The 22,590-nt window shown below is 39.7% G+C and overlaps 1 protein-coding gene across 4 annotated transcripts in view; it reads right to left on the bottom strand.

Annotated features, from left to right (window-relative positions):
- Positions 1–2,497: 2,497 nt before the first annotated feature.
- Positions 2,498–22,590, bottom strand: part of zfpm2a (zinc finger protein, FOG family member 2a) — a 219,671-nt gene continuing 199,578 nt past the window's right edge. For all 4 annotated transcript variants that reach the window (XM_057835246.1, XM_057835245.1, XM_057835247.1 and 1 more), the window contains 3 exons: positions 7,517–7,723; positions 6,712–6,939; positions 2,498–6,406 (listed from right to left, as the gene is read on the bottom strand). In XM_057835246.1, the coding sequence (XP_057691229.1) occupies positions 3,873–6,406; positions 6,712–6,939; positions 7,517–7,723 (2,969 nt within the window). In that variant the 3' untranslated portion in view covers positions 2,498–3,872. The remainder of the gene's footprint in view (positions 6,407–6,711; positions 6,940–7,516; positions 7,724–22,590) is intronic.

Raw genomic sequence — 22,590 nt, 5'->3', positions numbered from 1 at the left:
AAAGTGCGGATTTCAACCTCTCTCCCAATTTTCATTTGGCACTGATTGACCACTGAAAACCGGATATATGATCCTTTTAATTTCTAAATAGTAATTATGAAGGAACTCTTCACTATTCAAACTAAGAACTATTTTCTCCACCAGAGGGCATTCATGCTCTTTGTAGTGTAATTGACTTCCCTTTATATATATAAAGTTGTAAAGCAAAAAAAAAAAAAACAAAAATGAATGAAATGAACAAAAAAAGATATTTTTATAATGGGTCTAAATTATTTTTCGAACAGATCTTATGACTAGCACCTAAGACGGTAATTTGCTTTGCATATCATTTTCAAAAAAAAAAAAAGAAAAAAAAAAAAGGAAGGGAGGGCAATTTTATTTTTTATTATTATTTTTTTCTTTGATAGTATTTTTCTTATGATTGAAGCAACTTTTTGGAGGATTGAATGATTTAGACACAAATGCCCTACCCATAATATGGCCCAAACACAAAAAGGATTGCTAAAATCAAAGAAAACTTTTTTTAAAATGATAAATTAAGCGTTCAAATGCACATTTTTGAGTCTCAAATATTTTTTTATATTCAAAAACTTTTTTCTATGATTAAAATGTTTCTTTTTTTGATTGAAATTATTTTTCTTTTGAAAATATAGTTTTTTGTATGAAGCAACTTCTTTTTTGATGTCCTAGCCAAAATGTGGCCCAACCGCAAAACAACATTACTTCAATCAAACATTTTTTTGAATAATTTATAACAAATTGTAATAAATTGGGGGGAAAAATATACAGTGGTACCTCGACATACGATCGCTTGGTCTCACCTTCTCAAAGGGGGCCGTCCCACACTCCGCTTCATATATTAGTAGTCGGTCACATGCAACGGTCTAACGCCGGATTTAGGTTGAAAAAGTACGAAAGCTGCATACAAACAGGAAGGATTGTCTCAGGAGTGATTTGTTTGAGGATTCAAGGTAATTATTGTATTTTTCGTACCATGCATGCATTTTGAAACGTGAAAAAAATCAATGTGAGAAATTAGCCGCTACAGCATTGGCATTATACTTCGCAATATTTACGTGAAATAACTGCTAACAGCCCTGTTTTTTTGCTTTTAACCAAGAATCGAAACTGTTTTACGTCCATATCTATAAAGAATCCAGGGATTTAAACATTTATTCACAATAATTTTCAACGGAAAAAAGCTCTTTGTTGGACCAAAGGGCCCGCCACAGTGACTGAAAGACTAGCAGCACATTCGACATGTTTACTTAAAATAACTGCAGTTGTTTTTTTTTTTTTTTTTTTTTTTGCTTTTAACCAAGAATCGAGACTGTTTTACGTCCATATCAATAAAGAATTCAGGGATTTTAGCATTTATTCACAAGAATTTTTAACGGAAAAAGCTCCTAGTCTGTGTTTCCACTTGGTCAGCTTTGAGAGAGATAGGCCCCCTATGAATCGGCCCCGTGCCCCGTCAGTACATTATGAAGTCTATGCGATTCGTTATATTATTATTATTATTCGATTTTTATTCATGATTTATTTGTTTTGCTCTGTGTAATTGCTATTCTCAATAGTACCAGCAGTATTTATTAAGGATTTAGGGCTGTGGAACAAATTAATGGAATTATAATGTATTTTTATGAGAAAATCCTGCTCAACATACAGTACGACCATTTCGACTTTCAAACAAGGTCCTGGAATGAATTAACTTATGTAGAACATATGTAGAAGCACCACTGTACAAATAAGTGTAGGCCGTGTGTATTTTGCTCTGGCATTTTCATTTATTTATTTATTTATTTTTTCCATTTTGTTTTTTAAATCTCTTTTGACCTCACTTAGCTTTCTCTTTGGTTGCCATTGACGGCAATAGACATCCAATAGTTAGAAGCGCTTCTAGCCCCTTCCAGTTGAAATAGATCTATTGCTGTCAATAGGTGTTTTCAAAATAAATTTCCCTCTTATAACAACTAAAACATATATTCTGTGACCTGGCCTGTCATGAGTTAAGCTAATGATAACTTTTGAATGGCTGTCCACTGTTGTGACCACTGTCCCTAACACTAAAAATAAACAATAAAATAACATTAAAAAAGCACTCTATTTCCCCCAAACACATCGGACGAGGTTGAAAATTTATATCTACTATATTTAAATGATATGTTTGATAGGAACACAGCACTGATGATAACCAAAAGAACAACGCCAGGTGAGTGATAGTGGTGATAGCATTACATCTTTTTTTTTTTTGGGTCACCTGGAACTTGGGCCAAAAATCAAAACAATGTAAGGAAATGTCTCCTAGAACATCTCAATTTTGGGTGATTCAAAGGCATTTAATATGGTTGCAGGTGTGTGCTGAATCCCATATAGCACAAGTTTGAATGTAACTGATTAATTTTGAAAACAGCAATATTCCCAGTAATAAAAGGGTGTGCACACACATCGGTTTAAACCCCCCCCCCCCCCCCCCACCCCCCCCCAACCTCCAAGATTATCACTGAGTAGTACAGGAGTTTTGGAATAATTTGCCCTTGTAGGTTTTGATAAATAGCAAAATCCTGGCATTTGAACAGGCGATGTGTAGCCTTTTTATATCTACTGTACACGGAATTCCTCTTTTCGTTTCCTCTAGTTTCTGCCATCTGTCATTTCACAAGAATTTATTCTGATGGCAGCCAGACACAAACCTGTGAATAGATCATTGGATTTAATAATTTAGGAGGCATAATTCCAGAAGAAATATTTCACTTGTTTTTTTTTTTTTTTAATTGAAGTTCATTTCTTGCCTTAAGTTGTTGTAAAATAAAAAGCTGACATCAATGGTTCATCCTGAGGATTTAAGTTTAATTATGACACCACATCAAAATAAAAATTTCCAACAGATTTGGAATTTAATTCCATCCATATACATGCATAGCAACAACATTTTAAGAAACATGTTTTCCCATTATCAGGACACTGGAATGATAATCAGTATTCCCACTGAGCTCCCCCCCACCCATCTCGTTTGTTAGCAATAAATGTAATTCTTTTCCCCCTCCCAGTGGGGTAACAAATAATTATATGCACAGTCCCCATTTCATAATACTGCTTTCAGTAATGTTCCCCATTTACAAAGTATTGCATTGAGAGCAAATTTTCAAAAAGGGAGACCAAAGTGTATCATTAAACAGAAATTACGAGTACTATACAAGAATGCTGCCATCCTGATGAAAACGTCCACATCTGATTTGAAGAAAAAAGACAAACAGCCACATAGGAATGCAAAGCCATGTGTATATGCCAAATGTGAAATGCAGTGTTGTGCCTGTTACTCGCCACCAAGTGGCTAACAATTCATCAGTAGCAGTCTGCAATCGACATTTAGGACATATACTGAATTTGCTACAGCAAATAAGAATACACAAGTGCCTCAGTAGCTATTTTTGTGTCTAAAATGCATCTCATTTTTGTATTGTCTATTGTTTCATTGAGCCTACATTACAATGTAAACAATATGTGTGCTACACAAGAATGACTATACAATAACATTACAAACAACTCTGATATAAATTTCATTTGAATTTAAATTAAAATCACTACTCATTAATACTGATTGTAAATAAATTAATGTGAAAGTGGCACCGATATTATTCTTGATTCATTTTCATTTTTTTTTAACCAATGGTTTTTGCATGGTTTAAGTCATAAAACGACAGGAGGAACCTCTCTTGATTGTCCACAAGCAGTTTTTAGCACTGCGTGATCCACTATTCCAGACACAGTGTACCAAAAAAGCAACCAATAAAAAAACAAATCCAGAAAAAAAGTGGAAATATGATAGAGATAGGGAGGGAAAAGAGCTTAGAGTGGAAGAATCTGTCTTCTCATTTAACATGCTCTGCAGCATGTGATGAACAGTAAAACTTCTTATGGGTAATAAAGTTTGACAGGTTGTTGAACTGGATATCACAGAGGCGACAGTACTTGCTACTTCCGGAGCCATTCATCCCTTTATTGGCTGTGGGTGCCGCTTCCTCGTTTGGGGACTTGGAGGAAGGTGACATGTTCTCATTGGAGTCTGCTGGGTTCTCCGCGGCCCACGTCGGTGAGGGATTAGTGGGTTGGCCATCTGGCTGGGGCTGGTTCTCCTGTTGCGATGCTGTGACTGAACGTTCTTCCGTCTTATGTCCCCCGTTGACAATGACCATGCCTCGGTTTTTGGGCAGCAGGGGGAGAGGCTCCTTGCCAGGGTGAGGGCAGCCATTAGCAGCAGGCTGTTGGGTCAGTTCCCTGGTTGTTCCCGCATCACCTGCGCTTCCTCCCCCGTTAACACTCTGCTCCTGTTCGCCGGCCTCTCCTTGCATCACTGGTCCTCCGCTCACATAGTCAGTGGGCTTTATTCCAAAATACGGCGAAATTTGCTCAGAACTTTTCATTTTCTTTATTGCTCCAGGATAAAGGCAATGGGGCAGATACATGTTCTTGTTCTCATCTTTTGATGGGATAAGCTGGGGTTCAGCAAAAGGCTTGAGACCCGGCGCGGGCCCCAGGTGAGGTGGGAATAGGCCTCCATTCTGCACCATCACTTTCCCATTGCCGTTTTTTTCACATTTGCTGGGGCTCTTATCGTAGGTCTCGCCAGTGTTGTTACTGCCTTCGTTCTTCGCGTCTGGGAGCATAGTTGCGTCCACGCTCCCCGTCTCATTTTGTTGCTGCTGTTGATTTGTCTGTTGTGCCTTCTGAGCGGTTGCAGCAGCAGTAGCTGGGCAAAAGTTCTGTTTGTGCGCCAAGTAGTTCTCCACCTTGTTGAAACTTATTTTGCACACTGCACATTCATGGTAGTCTAACAGTCTTTTTGGAGAGCTACATGTCTTATCAGAGAGTGCCGAACACTTTTTGCTGAGATCGATAGGGGCATCGAACTCTTGTGGCTCCGCTGTATTGCATTTGGGAGTGAAAATAGGTTTCGTGACAGTCAGAGAGGCCTCCAGGTGTTTAGGGACCATACCTGGAAAGATGTCACTGCGGGGGTGAAAACGATCTCCGAGGCTGTCAACAGCTTCTTGGGACGTGCAAGGATTCATAGGATGGACCCCAAGGAAACCTGGCTGTCCCATGGGGTTCTTTTGATGGTCCGGATCTGGCAGACATAACTCGTACATCTTCCTTCGCTTACGAGTTCTCATGGTCCTCTGCATGGAGGGTACCTTGTTGTTGGACATGCGCTTCATGGGCGGGTCGTGACGAGTGGCGCAGTAGTACTGCTTGTGTACCATGTAGGTCTCGTGGCGGCTAAAGGTAATATTACAGGCATCACAGGTCGTCTTGCTCGGGTCATTGTCGCTCTCCACTAGACCAGTACTAGGGCTTTTCCCCTCGATCTGTTTTCCATTTAGCCTCTCTTCCACCCCAGTTGGTGTAGATACTTTCTTCACTTGCACGGATAGATCCTTATCAGGCCCTTTGGCCCCAGCATTGATCATGTCCAACATACTGGAGTTCAGGCAGGCTGACTGCATGAGGTGACTGTCACCTTCAGCAGGATGGCATCCAGTCAACATGCTGACAGAAGTGTGACCACTATTCGGACTCACGGATTCAGGGACCTTGTCAGAAAGGGCGGAGAAGTCAGGTGACTTTGCCATGTGTTGCCAGCGACTGTTACAGTAGTGCTTTTTGTGAACCAAATAATTATCCAGGTTACTGAAGGTGATATTGCACTCAAAACAGGTGGCTCCTTTGGGCATAAGCGGGCTGTAGATGACTGGGGGATAGCTGTTCCCTCCATGACGCAGTCTCCTGTGAACTAGCTCGGACATTTTAGCTAGAATCTCGGAAGCCTGGGGGACCACGGAAATATCTTGGGAGAAAGCAAACTGAGACAAGAAGGGGCCCATGGGAAATGTAGGCATGTTATGCTGCACGGGGGATGAGGCCAGACGAGGGCTTGAGGGCTCAGATTTGATCCGAGTGTAAGAAAAACTTGCTTTGCTTCCTGGGTGGCCATCTCCCTTCTGAGCAGACAGCATGGGCTTCTTCTCGGCCTTGTCAGCCTCTCCGTCTGTGCTGGTATCCTTGTTGAGGGCCCCTTTGGGGCTTCCCAGCAGAGCATCCTTCCTGTTGGCCAGCTCGCTGCAGGCCTGCTGCTGCTGCTGGAGGCTTTCCTCAGACCCCCTGGGGGAATGATCGGTGGCGTCGCCTTCCCTGTGAAGTTTGTTGCCATGTCCATGTAAGTCCTGATGCTGTAAGAGTTCCCTGTGGCTCTGAAAGCTGATATGGCAGTGATTGCATCTGAAGGCCGCCTGTGACAGGTGAGACATGATGTGATGCTGGAATGTAATAAGAGAATCTGCCGTGTAGTTACAGATTGTGCATTTCAAGCTGGTGCCAGGAGGGAGGCTCTCTTCCATTTTGACACCTGTGAAAGAGATAAAAGGGACAACCTCAGAATCTCGCCTCCCAGTTCTCCTTTAGAGTTAACTGCACAGACCATCAAATACACAAGCATTATGCCAAGGATATCCCCACGCACTTGATTTTTATTTGCTGAGGGATATATTGTCAGTGATGCTAGTTGACAGGAAGATAAGTATATTCTTAAATCCTGCTGCCTTCTTACTCGGAAATCTACAGTATTAAAACAAGGTGTTTAAAGCTAGCCATTTCATTGAGAGCAAAGATTTAGGTCAACATCTCCTGTCTTTCATTCTTGATGTGACTCACCACTGTGTGAGGTGGTCAGGTGCATCTCTAGGGCCCTGGCCCCAGAAAAAGTCTTGTTGCATTGTGGGAACGGGCACATACTGGAGGTCTGGTGGGGGCCAGTGTCACTGTCTTCAACAACCGTCTCAGGTTCTCTTTGCCGCCCACTACAGTAGTACATCAGATGCGCCTGTAGATTCCTCTCGCTGCGAAACCAGATCCCACATGCTTTGCAGGGAAAGATGTCCTCTGGAGGGACACAAAAAGAAAGAAGAGTACCTTTTAGGCTACATAATTTATATGCACATGTACACATGTGTGTAAATGGTAGAATAAGCAAAGATGGTTATTTCTAATTCAGCATCCGTGCTTCCCAAACACTGTGTTATACAAAGCTTTTCCTCCAAATTCTTACCTGCTGCTTATTGCTACACTGCTGCCACTGGATTTGTGCCCTTTCTCAAGGGCAAACAAGAACACTGGACCATCTGCTTACCTCCCTGTTGAGCTGAACCCAGATAGCCCTTGCTAAGTAAACAAACCCAGTATTTGCATGAGGCCTGTATTTTGCAATTAACACGTTAGTCCGATTCTCTGAGTGTTTATGTGAACCCAAAACTTGAAGGTCGTTGGTTCTTATCTCCAATGCAGACTCATCTGGGTTAATCTATGCCTAGCGGAGACGACGCTCCTTGTTAAGCAGGTGACCATGGGCAAGCTGTGTGTGTGAGTGTGTAGAACAGGAAGCGCATGTTTATGTTCATCTAAACAAAAGCGCATCTTATTGCTGCACTGTGTATGCGAATAATGGTGCACAGACACTTACTGTTGACAATTGCAGTGGGTAGGATGGAAGCCATTGCAGCCTGCTGCGGCAAGAGCTGGATGCTGTCCAGCAGCCTGGCTGGGTACATGCCCTCGCTCAAAGACATGTGGTTGACTGCCTGCAGACGTGAGTCAAAGTCAACTGCAAACGCCACCAGCTCTTCGCCCTCCATCATGTTCTTGGTGGTGGTGCACCACAGTTGGCCACCTGGACAAAACGAAGACAGCAAGGATGTTGCCATGTGAAAAGCTTGTTTGCATACACGCACAGTAAATCCAGGCTTAAAGGTCAGTTCTGCAATAGTTCATCAACCGTGTATGTTGGTTTTATGGTGTGTGCTGAAATAGAATGCTTAAAATTGATCATCAATCACCATAACATTCTGAGAACGCCTGATCTCATCTGATTTTGTAAACTAAGCAGGGTGAGGCCTATCCAGTCCTCCTCCTGAACGCAGATAAAGAGGGAAAAGGTCAAAAGGCAATACAAAATGGGGGAAACAAGCTAGGAAGAATGTTGTTGATACACTTAAAGAGCATACGACACGAGAAAAAAAGTCTTAAATGGCATTATTATGTGAATTAGAATAATATTTTGAGACGATTCGACTATATACAACAATTTAGCAAAGCGCAGATGACGAGAAATTAGTCTTTTAATCTGCCGGTTAGCCACGCCTACCATTATAGGGCTTTAGCGTCCCCAACAGGTGGATGACGTCAGCGGTAGACTAGGCTCATCGGTTTTACTATTCAGCCCGTTGAGGGGGAATTATTCAGAACGAGGAAAACGCGACGAAGAGAGCCGCAAAATGTCATTGTTTCAGTCTCTCTACTCCACTATTTTTACAGGATATTCTTTTTATCCAAGTATTTTTCCCCAATAGCTATAGAAATGGCTTGAGAAGGACCAGTCAGCCCGTCGAGGGGGAACTATTCACAACGAGGAAAACGCAACGACGAGAGCGGCAAAATGTCATTGTTTCTGTCTCTTTACTTCAATATTTTTACAGGATATTCTTTTTATCCAAGTATTTTCCCCAATTGCTGAATAAATGGCATGGTCATGACAAATAACAGTCTTGTGCTGAATGGAATATGAAATAATAAAAATGCATTTATTCAGGACGACATGGCAAAATTACTCCATAATGGTCAAAACTGTCGACTTCACCTTTACTGTCGCACCTCCCGAACGATATTTTATGACACCTAAATCGGACATATGTCATTTCCCTTCCCCGGCTTCGGAGAATGTAAACAAACCAGAAGGTGTGACAGCTAGCCGACATGCTAACCGAACCGAGTAATGTTTCAAAGTCTTCGAAGCGGAAAATCACACATAACTAGCCTGGATTATTTGACACAACGACCCGGTTGTCAAATGTCTTCGCGGATCGGCAAACCGCCTGGCGGAGAGCAATTTACAGTTCGTTCCCCGGAGGAGGGTGGCTGGAGTTGTTATGCAGTTAACGTGCTGCTAAGAGCATGAGGAGAGCTTTTTACATGCCTATCAATGATCAAACGTAAGTAGTCCTTTATTTAAAGGAAGTTTGTAGTGTTTACTTTGTAATCACTGTATTCATATTTGACATAATACAAAACAAGATGTTTACTCACTTCCTCATAAGTCCAATGGTCCCAAAGTAAATATCCACGGTGAATGGGAACCTTTTGAAACTCCAAAAAGGCGCATATGCCTCCCCCTCATACAGAATGATTTTTCTGCAGCCGTTTGGCTGGCGTGATGCGAAAAATAAATGTATTAATCCGCAAAATCAGCTGAATCCTTCGTCCTCATACACAACAGTACACTGTATAGTGAAGAGGACGTCTTCTACCGTACACGTCACAGCGCCCTCCTCCTCAATGCAAGACCGAAGCCGGAAGTCACTCATTTTCATGGCGCAGGATTAAAAAAACTAAATAAATATAGCGATCGCTTCCACACACATCCAAGAGGTCCATATCATTCAGGGGCATAAAATACCGCGTGTATAATGAAATAAACATGCTTTTTCGTGTCACATGCACTTTAAGGGTTAAGGTAAAATAGCCCTGGTATTTGTACTATTTCAAAGTTTGATAAATAGTAATAATCCTAGGAGTGGGACCTCTTGGTACCTCAAGATACGATACGGTTTGCGATACAAAGCTCACGATAACGATGATCTGATGATATTTGGATATACAACGATTATTGATACATTGGTCAGGAAATCATTCTAGGATATTCTAAAAAACTACTAATGAACAGAAAAACAAGCTTCTGCTGTGAATTGGAATGAGTTTATCACTAGTAGACGTCCAATCCATTTGAACTGGGAGGGTGGCAGCGAATAAACATTCGTTCATTCGCTGCCATCCCTCCCACTTCAAACGGATTGAACGTCTATGGCCGTCAGTAGCAGCCAATGCCAGGCAATGAGGTAATTTTGGTCCATTTAAGGTTATTTACCTGTTGATTTTCAGTTACTTCCTGTTGATTTTGGAGTAATTTATGGGTCAATTTGTTCATTTTGTGTTACAGAACAGGAAGTGACCTCGGAATCACCCAAATGAATAGGCAGACTTTTTCCAAACTTTTTCCTGTGACGGCCACATAACTTTTCCCTTCTCTGATGAGGGGCCGGGGTCAGTTTGTAACAGGAAAAGTGTGACGATTGCAGGAGTGCCTAAATGTAAAAATTTATTATTTTTCAGAAAGCCACAATCAAATAACCCTTTCTGGATTCTTCACGGAACAAAAGTAAATAAAATAAAAGAATAATATATGATATAATATAATATAATAAATAATAATAACATCATTAATTAAATAGATAATAACCAAATAACCCTCTCTGGGTTCCTCACAGAAAAAAGCCAGGAAATAAATAACACTATTGAAAAAAAAATTTTTTTTTTTTTTGTTCAGGGGGCCAGACCAAACGTGGAAGCGGGCCGTATCTGGCCCGCCGGCCATAGTTTGGGGACCCCTGTCTTAAAGGAACAGCAAGTGACCAAAAATGCCCTGAAAATCTACAGAAAGACTGTGAATGCTCTGGTTTCGAATAGACGAACGGGTGTAAAGCACCGTCAAGGCAGCGTTAGAGTTAACTGAGACACTATTATGGTGGAAGATTTGGTGGCAACTTGTTGGTTCCTTTGTTTGTTTGGTTTTTTTTTAGACATTGACACCTTTTTAAAATGATATCTCGATTCTTGCAGGAGCATATCGATAATCTATTGGGATACAAATACGGGCGGCCGTGGTGTAGTTGGTAGCTGGAGTTGTCCTTGGACCGAAGGGTCAGCGGTTCGATTTCTGGCTATGACTGCCCACTGTCGAAGTGCCATTAGGCAAGGCACTGAACCATGATTTTCCTTCAATGGGCGCCTTGCATGGCAGCAGCCCCATTGGTGTGTGAATGTGTGTGTGAACGGGTAAATGTGTGCTAATGTAAAGCGCTTTGGGCATGGTAACCATGCGGATAAATGCGCTATATAAGTACTGTACATTTACCATTTACAAAGTATCACGATATATCACCATTTCGATATTTTGTCACATCCCTAAACAAGCCTATTCTTCACAATCTGTGCCAGTCCTTTTTTGTTTGTGCTCTTTTTAGTACTGCTTAGTAGAAACTAAAAACCATTCAAATGAGACAAGCTAGCAAAAAATAGAAGTAGAGAATGGGAACGTTTTAAGTTTTCGACATGTGGCTGAGGGTATCAAGAAAACACTGCAGCAAACTGGAGAATGAAGAACACCGCATCAAAACACAGATAACGGACAACAAAGGGTAAGTTAACGTCAGCGTTATGCCAGTCATTTCTAAAAGTGCAAAAGTTACAAAAACAATGTATTCGAAGGGTATTTTATTAGTTGTTACTATATGCATTAAAACATTTTTACATCAAAGTAAAACAAAAGCAGACTTTGGGGGGAACTAAATCAGAGCCCCTCAGCAAAAGCTGCACAAAACTGCCAACCATGCTGTTTCGTTGAGAACACTGAAATGGGTCTTATATATTATTCGATTGTTGTGTTTTGGCATTAGGCATTCATTTAAAAATCTTCTGAACAAATTCATTAAGTCATAAAGAAGGAGGAGGCTGGGGTTGATGGGGGTGGTAGAGGGAGAGAGCGAAGGCTTTAGCTTAGATAATATTTATCTCGGCACATGACAGGTTTTTCAACTGCACTTCATTTTCCATTGAAGAGATTAAAGTTTTTAATATGACTATTTACAGAAATCTGGTTGGAGAGATAACAACAAACCATGATACGCTCCAGCTAAATGGCAGAATTAGGACATTGTTTCTGTGGAAAGCTGGACAATTAATTAAAGCACGCTGTTAGCTTTCAAAGATGTGCAAACATACCATCGCAGTGTCAGGCTGAGAGGGGACGTGATTTGAGCCCTAGCTGATGTGGAATAAAGAGAGTCCTGAGGAGAAGCGTAAAGGTGGGGGCGATGTGGTGAGAAAGCCCTCGCACATGTGTAATACTGATTACTCATGTTTACATAAACCCTATAAAACGCTAGGTTTAAAACCACCCCGTAAACAGCGTGAAGGTGCTCTCAATAAACACAGGGTGGATTTAGAAAAAGTGGCAGAAATCCTAGCTGTTACGAGTACCGATGATGGTCAGAGGCAAACCTAATAAATGGACAGCCTAGTGTCATATCAGTAAATCATTAGGTTTCTAGAAAGACTGCTACCATTATTATTTGATGGAAAACTGAAGGTTTCGCATTCCTGTTTTGATTTAAACCCTTCCTATCAGCAACATTGAAAATAGACCGTCAAAAATGTGTCAAAGAAGTGAAATGGTATTAAAATATGCCACCCTGTGTGTAGGCTTACTTCTTTTGCATATGTAGTGTGTGTGTGCGTGCACATGTCACACGTTTAAATAGTGGTGCCTATCTGTCGGCCAATCGACTGTGACGAGACACACACTTCAGGGCGCTCCACTTCATCGTTTTGATTCTGTCATACCGCACACTGCCTGGAGAGGCCCTTTGAATTTTTATCTCCTAATTAAAATAACAAAACTCCTCTCTACTGTCTGCCCAAGTTACAATCAAGGTAGATACAAACGGCGACTGACAATGAAGGGGAATATATCACAGGCATCGCCACAAAAGTTTTGCTCCTCTGTATGGATCTCTTTAGTTATGACACGCTTCCCACCTTACAAAGAGAATTATGAACAAGGACCCCCATGCTGAGATACAAATCAGTGTTTTTGCATCAATGGCAATCAAAGACATTGTAGACTCCTCAGCGAAAAGGAAGCAGATTATGCGGCGTGTGTAGAAATCTTTTACTGCTTTTCACAGCAGAATATGCAGTCAGATTGCATCCCCTCAGCCAAGGATGCGACAGATCCATCTGTTGTGTGCACAAATTCTGGAAAGGAGTATCAGAACTGGATGTACCACTTTTTCTGAGCGGAACAAAACACTGAGGAAGCACTCTGCTGGTTTTGGTCACTTGCAACATGCAATATGTGTTGGATCGTAACTCCAGTACATACATTGGCCACCATCGTTATTAGCACCAGCATCGATTATGAGATTAAATACGAAATCTATTTGAAAAATACTGGCCTTTTAAAAGATAAAAATCATTAGGTTTGATTGTGACTAAGAGGGATTCATTAAACATTGGTGCCTCTATTTACAAACGTCTCTACATACATAATTTTAAGGTTAAAATTAGAAATCGCCCTATTGTAATTTTCAGACTATTAGCCGCTACTTTTTTCCTTCATTTTGAATCCTGCGGTTTATAGTCCAGTAAGGCTTATTTGTTGATTTATTTGGGTTAATAGGCAACACATGCCTTCTAGCATGTATTGCAGCGCTACTCATTTAAATAACAATCAAAATTCATCTTCTGTGCTAATTATTTATTTAGTTACTGTTCCAGTTCTTTCATTAATTGCTTGTTATGGTATTTGGTAACACTTTATTTGACAGTGACGTCATAAGACTGTCATAAGACCGTCCAAATTATGACATGACATTTTCATTGGCGTTACTGAATGCTTATGACAGATGTCAGTCATTAAGTGTCATCCTGCAAATTATGTTACTAACTCAATTTATGTCCAGCTCGGATCTTTTACATCCATTCAAAAGTGATATCATCATGTCATGTCATGTCATAATTATGATTGTCTAATGCCATATGGCTCCACTGTCAAATAAATCGTTACCAAATACCATAACTAGCAATTAATTAAACAACTTAGACAGAATACATAATTAGCACAGAACATGAATTTAAATTTTATTTACATCTGTAACGCTGAAATGCATGCTAGGAGGCATGTTGGACAACAACAGTGTTGACAGCAGGTGGCAGAAGAGGTTTACTGCCCCCCCCAAGGGAGCAGTGATGGCCGCATGAAGCCTCTTGAAGCAATGGAGCTTTGAACTAATTGGCTCCAAAGCTTCATGGTGGTTCATTTGGTCTTCCGACAGTCGTATGATACCGCAGCCAAATAAAGTGTTACCGGTTAATATCTTTTGGTGTAAATATCCCATAATACAGTGCGGCCAGCTGCAGCTTATAGTCCGGTGAGGTTTATCTGTGAACAAATGTCGTTTTCGTGTCACATTTGGTGGGTGGCGGCTTATAGTGCGAAAATTACGCTACATTGGTTTTTCATGGTCGATACCGATTATTAGTAGTTAGAGGGGCCGATAAATGATTTTTGGAGCTGATGTTTATTTGCAGTAAAAGTGTAAACATTGGCTTGAAATATTGGAATAATGCAAACACTGAACTTCATTCAAATGCCTAAAGCATGTTTTTTGAATCACATAAATAGAAAATAATAGGTAATAATAGAGTGTGGTTCAGTGGTAGAGTAGTCGTTCTCCAACCCAGAGGTTGTGGGTTCGAATCTCTGTCCTGATGACCTCGTCTAAGTATCCTTGAGCAAGTTACTAGACTCAACGTTCCTCCAGGTGCTGCGTCACCAGTAGGTAGATGAGGATATAGTGTGAAACGATTTGAGGGCCTTAAAAAGGTGGAAAAGCACGATACAAGTGTAACTCTATTTACCGTTGCCATTTAATCAGAGTGGAATCAAGAGTCAGGTGAATACTAGTGTAGAAGACAGCAGAAGGAGAAGCATGGCTGCATCTGAGCCAAAATAACCCAGTTTAATATTGATTATTTTATATCTAATTAAAAAAAGGCATAGACCGATACACGTCAAATTTCCTAATATCGGCGCCAATAATTGGCCTATCTCTAGGTAAGACACACCTTAACGGGAAGATATTGCCTCTTGTTACGAAAGACATTTTAGGACGAAAGACATTTTAGGATACAGCACCCAGAGTTTACTGAATGTAACATATTTGTAGCTGCTCTGCCATTGGCTATTGCCTAGCATACCTGGCATCCACTTGGCTAACAGGGACATCTACTGTATGTGTGTATTCCAGTGTCCTCTTCATTCGTCCCTCTTGTTCCGACAGCTTTGCATAAGTGTTTTAACTTTTATTCTTTACTCTATTCTTGGTTTTTTACCCTTATGCAGAACTCTTTATATTTATTGTGCAATAATCTAATTGTAACATGTATTTGTTACATGTTTTGATGCATTTCAAAAGATTTATGTATGAATTTTGGGGGGCTTGGTATAGATTAGGGCATTTACATAGAAAACGCATCTTTACTTACAGAATTTTCAAGTTATGAAACTACTTCAACAAGCAGTTTTTTAAGTAGAGGTACCACTGTACTGTGCAGTGTTGTATATGGTGGTTGTAGTATTTTGCAGGCGTGCCCTCCTCCGTGGTAGATTTGTTCAGTACCAACAAAAGCAATTTTCCTAATAATTTAGAGCACAGACTATTAATGGATTTAAAATAATTATCAACAGTCTGCATAAGACCTCTGGTAGCAATTTTGTTATTGTGCTACCGATACCTTCTTTCAATAGATGATTTAAATCACAAAACCAGGTGAGCCGCCGATGATAATAGTGTCACGTGTGCAAATGATTGCTTGAGGAGTAAGGTCAAGAGTTGGAGTGAAAGACCAAACGCAAGTCAAGAAACTGGGCGAAAAGGCAGAGAAAAGTGCAGCTTGTGATTTGCACTTGTTTGCCTGCTAACTGTCTGCACTGAGCTGCCTTTGTGCAGTAGCCAATGCAGTTGGAATGAAGGCTATTGTCTAAATCCTCCTGCAGAGCACCTGATAAAAGAATAAAGAACTATGACATATTCTAAAAACAATGGAGGAATTAAGGAGAGACAATAGGCCAGCTGCCTCATTAAAACAATCAAAACGGCATCCTGTACGTGGTCCAGATAATTAAAAACCACTGCTTCCTAAAGTCTCTCAATACCATATCCACCAGCTCACTGAGGCCCTGAGACTAGAGCTCTGTTGGCTAAATGCCCTCTTCCCTTCTTCTTTTTGATTAATGCTTCATTTGAACACACAGTCGAAGATGAGCGTACGAGGGAAATTCATGAAACACATTTATAATGCAAACCCTCTTCCCCCTCTGTAAGTACTTACAAACTAATCAAACGTCTCAGGATGAATCACTTGGGGCATGTGCCACAAGAGATTTCAAAGTGCAGACATCACAGGGCATTTTGTTTTAATTTCCTCAATTTAAATGACTTTATAAGAAAACGGTTAAATGGAATAGAATAGGTACAGTATCTGTGGGGGAGGCAGGGCAAAGTGAGATACATGAGCTGGATGTTTTTATTTTTTGCTCCCTGCAAACAGCTCCGCGCCACCATATCTTAATGAAGTCGCAAACAAATCTCATGCCTTGTGCAAAGCTGCGAGACAACAAAGCGGCAGAAATAACAGAAGGGCTGGGATAATTAAACTGGCCTGAAGACAGGTATTCAAATGTTGGTGTGTAAACAGCACAACTCTTTAATAGTTTAGCTGTAAAATGCGTAGTTAAGCACATCAGCACTTGCCTCTCCCATCTGTCCAAACACATTAACATTGCAGAGGCCATTACGGATCTGGAGTACAGTCGCACATATGACAGCATGAGTCGAATAGAACTCAAGGGGGAAAGTAATGGTGGCTCAGGAATGCTTTATATGTCATTTAGAACAAGGTACTGGCTTGGCTTCCAAATATGAGTCAGAGTGGATGGCAATTTAAAAAACAAAGCGTCATATTCCACGAGGCCTTGGCAAATCTCGCAAAACAAGGACCACAGACCATGTTCGTGTTTTCAAACTTTTTTTTGGATTAAATAATGATTTTTTTTTTTTTTGGGGGGGGGGGGGGGGGGGGGTAACATGAGCCCTAAGTGCTATTTCAAGAAAAACACCACAATATCACATTTGCAGCACAACTCAAATTTGTTTATGATTTTTACACTGTGTCAATTTTTTTTTCAATTCTAATTGGTCAATATACCATTAGACATGTCATCGATAAAACGTGATGAACACAAGGGTTGGGCATCAAAGGGACCCGGTTCTAACACTCCGATGTTCCCAGAACCGTTCGAATTTTTAAATTTCGATTCCATGTTTCGATGCCCTGACCGCCGAGCAGAAAAAAAATGGCTGCCGAAAACCACGAAGAAGAAGCCACAAGAAGTGTGAGTTTGTGAATTGCAACTTGACGACCATGGACACTGTGGTTTGGCTCAACTTTACAAAAAAAATATGACCAGTCAACTCAGTGCAACATTTGCAACACAACTAGATCATGCAAAGGTGGCTGCATGACCGATATGATTAAACACCTTCGGCTTCATGGAATACAAGTGCTGAGTGCCAAGTGCATAGCTGAGTGCCGCGTATTTGACATGCTGCGCCGTCAGAACCAGGTAAGTAAAACAATAAATTACATCTGTCTTCTGCTGTCTACGCGACCTAACCCTGGATTAAGCAGTAGATGATGGATGGATGGATGGAATAGTATGAGAATAAATCGTATTATTAAATCGGGATATTAGATATTAGAGGTGTGCAAAACGTCCGATTCTTAGATTATTCGCGATTCGGCCGTGGAAGATTGGAGAATGATTCACAAACATCGAAATTTCGATTATTGAATTGTACCTGGTAAAGTGGAACTAAAACACAGTCAGCGCGTTCTTCGGGACGCAATGAGGAAGGGACCGAGAGTAAATATCATGTTCACCTCATGCTGCTAGATAAAAAAACAATAATACGTGACTGCGGCCGACAGCTGCTACAAACAACGCCCAGTTGCTAGTTGCTACAAACATACGGCTACAGTAGATATCACATATATGTAGAACTAGATGCGAAATGACAGACGAAGGCGGTGTTAGAACATGGATAGAGGACTAGATACGAAATGACAGACTTGCCGGCGTTAGTAAACAGCCGCCATCTTAAAGCAGTAGACTTCTCTCTAAGGCTGTATTGTAGCGAAGCTAATTCACTTATCTAAAATACTCCTAAATCGTCAAAATCTTGACTTGAATCTATCTTTAAATGATGAAACAGTTTTAAAACTTTGACATATCGAAAGTAGACGGAAGGGAAATTATGGAATAATGGAAGCAATTTTAGCAACTTCAACGGTTGATTCACAACATTAAATTAATTGAATTTAGTTTAAAGCTGTTGATACAGAATGGGGACTTGAGTATTTTATTTACTGTTTTTAATTGCTAACTTGACACTGAAATATTAGTTTAGTTTAGCCTGAGAGGATTTTTGAACAATTTTGGAACTAATGTACAAAACATTAATAGTGGGGTACCTCAAAAATTGATGTATAATCGAATCGGAGCCTCTAAATCGTAATCGAATCGTTGGTGCCCCAAGATTCCCAGCTCTAGTAGATATATATATATAAAGAACTAGATGCGAAATGACACTCGGCGGTGTTAGCACATGCATAGAGAACTAGAAGAAAAATGACACTCGCCGGCGTTAGTAAACAGCCGTCATCTTAAAGCAGTAGACTTCTCAGTCTATATGGCCAATATAAGCAGCTATGTACTTTACATAGCGCGTTACCGCCTCCATCAAAAACAACAGTATTAAAAGATCTTCAAATTATAATCAATAGAATAATTTATACTAGGGCTGTCAAAATTAACGCGTTAACGCACGGTAATTAATTTTTTAAATTAATCACGTTAAAATATTTGACGCAATTAACGCACATGTCCCGCTCAGACAGTATTCTGCCTTTTGGTAAATTTTACAGCAAGGCTTTTTGTGCTAACAGCTAACTCTTGTGGTCGCTTTGCGACATGGTTTATTGTTTTTCTCCTCTCGTTCAATATGGCTGCACGACGTCTCTGTTGTGCTTATATGATCCTTGGACAAGATTTGTCCGTAAGTATGGTTGTTGTAAAGAATGTACATATTATGTTAATAAGCGAAATGTTATATTTTTTGTATGAGACGCTTTTTGTTTATGTTTAGTTAACCTGTATAGCGTGCTAAGCTAATGTTGTTGCTAATGCAATGCTTGTGTACTTTTTTTTTTGTAGTTTTAAAGGGGACAATGGTTTGAGGCCAATTTATTAATAAATCAGATGAAAAAGGAAGAAGTCTGATTATTCAGGCGTCGTTCACTAGCTGTCTAGTGTTGGAAAAAGTAGACGCTTCGGAGTGAGGACAGCATAGACAGATTTAAATGACAGTAGAGTGAAATGCCCACTACAGTCCTTATGTACCGTATGTTGAATGTATATATATATCCATCTTGTGTCTTATCTTTCCATTCCAACAATTTATTTTACAGAATATATATATAATTCACAGAAAAATATGGCATATTTTATAGATGGTTTGAATTGCGATTAATTGTGATTAATTACGATTAATTAATTTTTGAGCTGTAATTAACTCGATTAACATTTTTAATCGTTTGACAGCCCTAATTTATACTAATGATTCGTGGTAGCTCCCAGCTAAGGTACATGTATGGCAAAAGAATATGTGTAAATGTTTTCTCCGTGAGCTTTTGGAAAATAAACATCTTTGTGAAAGTGCACTCCTGTGGAAATAAACTTTGTCACATTCAAGTTCAAAGACCGATATTTGTACATGGCGGAAAACACAAACAAGGCTGAGAAAGCAGTTTCTACTCTTGCACCCTCCTTTAAGATAAACTGCTGTATTTTAAGCCAAAAGAACTGTTGTGTTTGATAGAACAAGATGTCTTTATGCTGCCATAGCAGATTCATGACGAATTAAGACCCCAAACTATTTTTAAATTGTCCTTTTTTCCCTGGAAACCCCGTTTACCCAGACGTGCGCAACCGCTTTTGTTTCAAACTGGCCATAAAAAGAAGGTAAGTAATTATATTTATAATTCAAAATGTCTGTAATTTTTGCTTAGAATCATTAATCAATGTCTAATATTTCGTAAAAAAACAAAAAAACAAAACAAAAAAAACGACTTAAAAAAATTATTCACTCGCATATTTCAAACTTTTAAACTAATGACATCCCATTAAAAGAAAAAAATGGTGTCTGTAAATAAGTTACGGATATCTACCTCATAACTATCGCTTCAATGTATTTTTTTTTTGGTTACTGTCGCATTTTCCTTGATATGTTAGATGACAAATAATCGATCCAAACAAAGAAAAATTGAAAAATAAAGTTTAAAAGGGTAAATATATGAAAAACAAAATCTTACCCTCTCCTTGATGTCTGCGATTTCTGCATCGCAACCCTTGTTATATTACCATGTTTCACTCATAAAATTCCCCAAAAATCCGGCTGCTGCCATTCACAGCTGTGTCTTGACACTCGGTGATACATACTATATGGAGTTTTTGGATCGAAAAGAGGTAAGCACACGATAATATCTTGTTAAAATCATGGCGTCTTTAATTATGCTCTCGCGTGCTCTCACATCCAGTTAGGGTTTTGCTGTTTATTTATTTTTTTAAATGCCCTCCTTTTCAAAATTTTTCTTCCTTCAGAAAATTTAGATTTTAAGCTTTCCAATGATGTATCACACATGCATATAGGACAATTTTGAAGTTTGGCTAAATTGGGGGCCTCAGAGCAGAACTTGAAGTCACCCGAGTGTTTTCCGCCATATACAAGTTAAAAATAGCCCTGTGAGAAGTTCAAATAATTAAAAAAATCATTGAGAAGTTAAGACATTATTATACACTATGCAATTTTTTTACCCTGCCTCGTAAAAGAATCTGAATCGAGAATTGTTCGGAAAAGGAATCGAAACGTGGAATCGGAACCGGTATCGTTCAATTTCAAACGATGCCCAACCCTAATCAACACATTAAATCAAGGTTTTGTTTAATCCCAAAACAGATCCTGTACAATGTTTCCAAATCCGGACAGAGTCTCATCTAATTGTTCAACTACCGAGTGGAAGAAAAGATTTTAACCTAAGATTTTAACATCCCCTTTCTGAGCTTAATAAGGATTGTTAAAACAGTTTTCTTTGTGTTGGCTATCCAGACCCATGCAGCTTTCAGTTCTAGCTGTGCACTACCCGCTGGTCTTAATTGTGAAGTGGGGCCACTGGTGCCTGAAGCCGTAGTGAGAGCTGTAATTAAAGACCTTCCTCTTCTTGTCTTCAAATCAGCTCCAAGTCCTCCTGGTCAAATGGGAACATGCTTCACACACCTACGAATATCAAGTAGCTGCATGGTGTTAAATGCTTGTGTGTGAACCTATAGGCCTATATAAATTAAATAGAGCTTGATAGGAGGTCAAGTAAACATCCTATGATTAATCACTAATAGTTGGATAACTAATATCTGCACCTGCACAGCAGACAGCACATTGACAAACTCTAAACAAACCTTCCTCATGCATACTGGTAAATATTTGGACTTTTTTTGATGGCTCAGTTGCCACATTGGGGTGACTCGTGACTGTCACATTATTGTCGCAGTCAGCAAGCAGAGAAAGTGAATCCACTTAGAGCAAGGTGAGGATGCCACACATACTCTTAAATGAGCTTGCTGTTATTTACAGGGTATCTAAATAAAATTTGAAGACTAGTAATTGACTAAAATTGAGAGATTGAACTATGTCCTTCTCTGGTTTATGACGACCACTAGGAGGCACTCTTCTCATGCTCAAACTGCTGCTAGAGATGGAGCACACACGCCTTCGAAACAGTATACTTTTTGCTTGTAGGTTGTAAAGATCTTTTTGTCATGAGAACTGTATGTGAATTGAAAACAAACACATTTTTGAACTGGAAATGACATGAGTTTGAAACCCATTTAAATTGAAATGTTTATTTTATTTTATTTTTTAAATTTTCTAATATTATTATTAGCAAATTACAGCAATTACATACTGGATACACAATTTCACTGGTATCCAAAATTAAAGCAGACATGCACACAGAAAAATGATTATTTATTATAATATGTTTTTACACGCACTGATCTTACCATGACTCCACAAATGCCCGGTCCAGATATGTTTTAGCATCAAGTATTTTTCTAGTCATAGCTAGTACTGAGAGCTAATGGATGGCCTTGAGCAAATGACACGCAGGCCACAATCTGCAAATTAAAAAGTCCCTTCGAGAGAAGACACATGCCTCTTTAGAGTACATAGACTCATAAAACATTCCCACTCTACTTTTTTGGAAATTGTCAGTTAAAAGGCATGATTAATAATTGTTTAAGGCATTATAAGACAATAACTGAGCAGGGATATGAGTCAGCAAATGTTCAAATGAAATTCGACGCTAAACGCAAACGCATTTCTCAGCCTCGTCCCGAGAGACTTTTCTGTAAAGCAAGAATGAGTCTGGCGGGGAACGTTTGGCTGCTAATAGTCTTGTAACAATTATGAAGGAGAACATAACAGACATGCGAACGCGAGTGTATTTTGCTCTATTGGAGTGAAAACAACTCAAGGATTTCTAGTTTAATTTGCTGTACAAAAATACTTTTTTCCAATTACTCATTTAATTGAAAACAAAACATTTCCCACTTTAAGCATCGTCAATTTATGGTGATCTCAAGAGAAAACCTTTTAAGGACGCTACTCGCCGGATTTATTACAATTATTTTCTTGTTTTATTTTTCAAAGCAAATGATTTGTTCTCGCTGCACATGTGATAAAGAGG

The sequence above is a fragment of the Corythoichthys intestinalis genome, chromosome 4 (genome assembly GCF_030265065.1).
Source record: "Corythoichthys intestinalis isolate RoL2023-P3 chromosome 4, ASM3026506v1, whole genome shotgun sequence".
In the NCBI taxonomy this organism is placed as follows: Eukaryota; Metazoa; Chordata; class Actinopteri; order Syngnathiformes; family Syngnathidae; genus Corythoichthys; species Corythoichthys intestinalis.
Note: the sequence above shows the minus strand (reverse complement) of the source record. Positions and strands in the feature narration are given on the sequence as shown.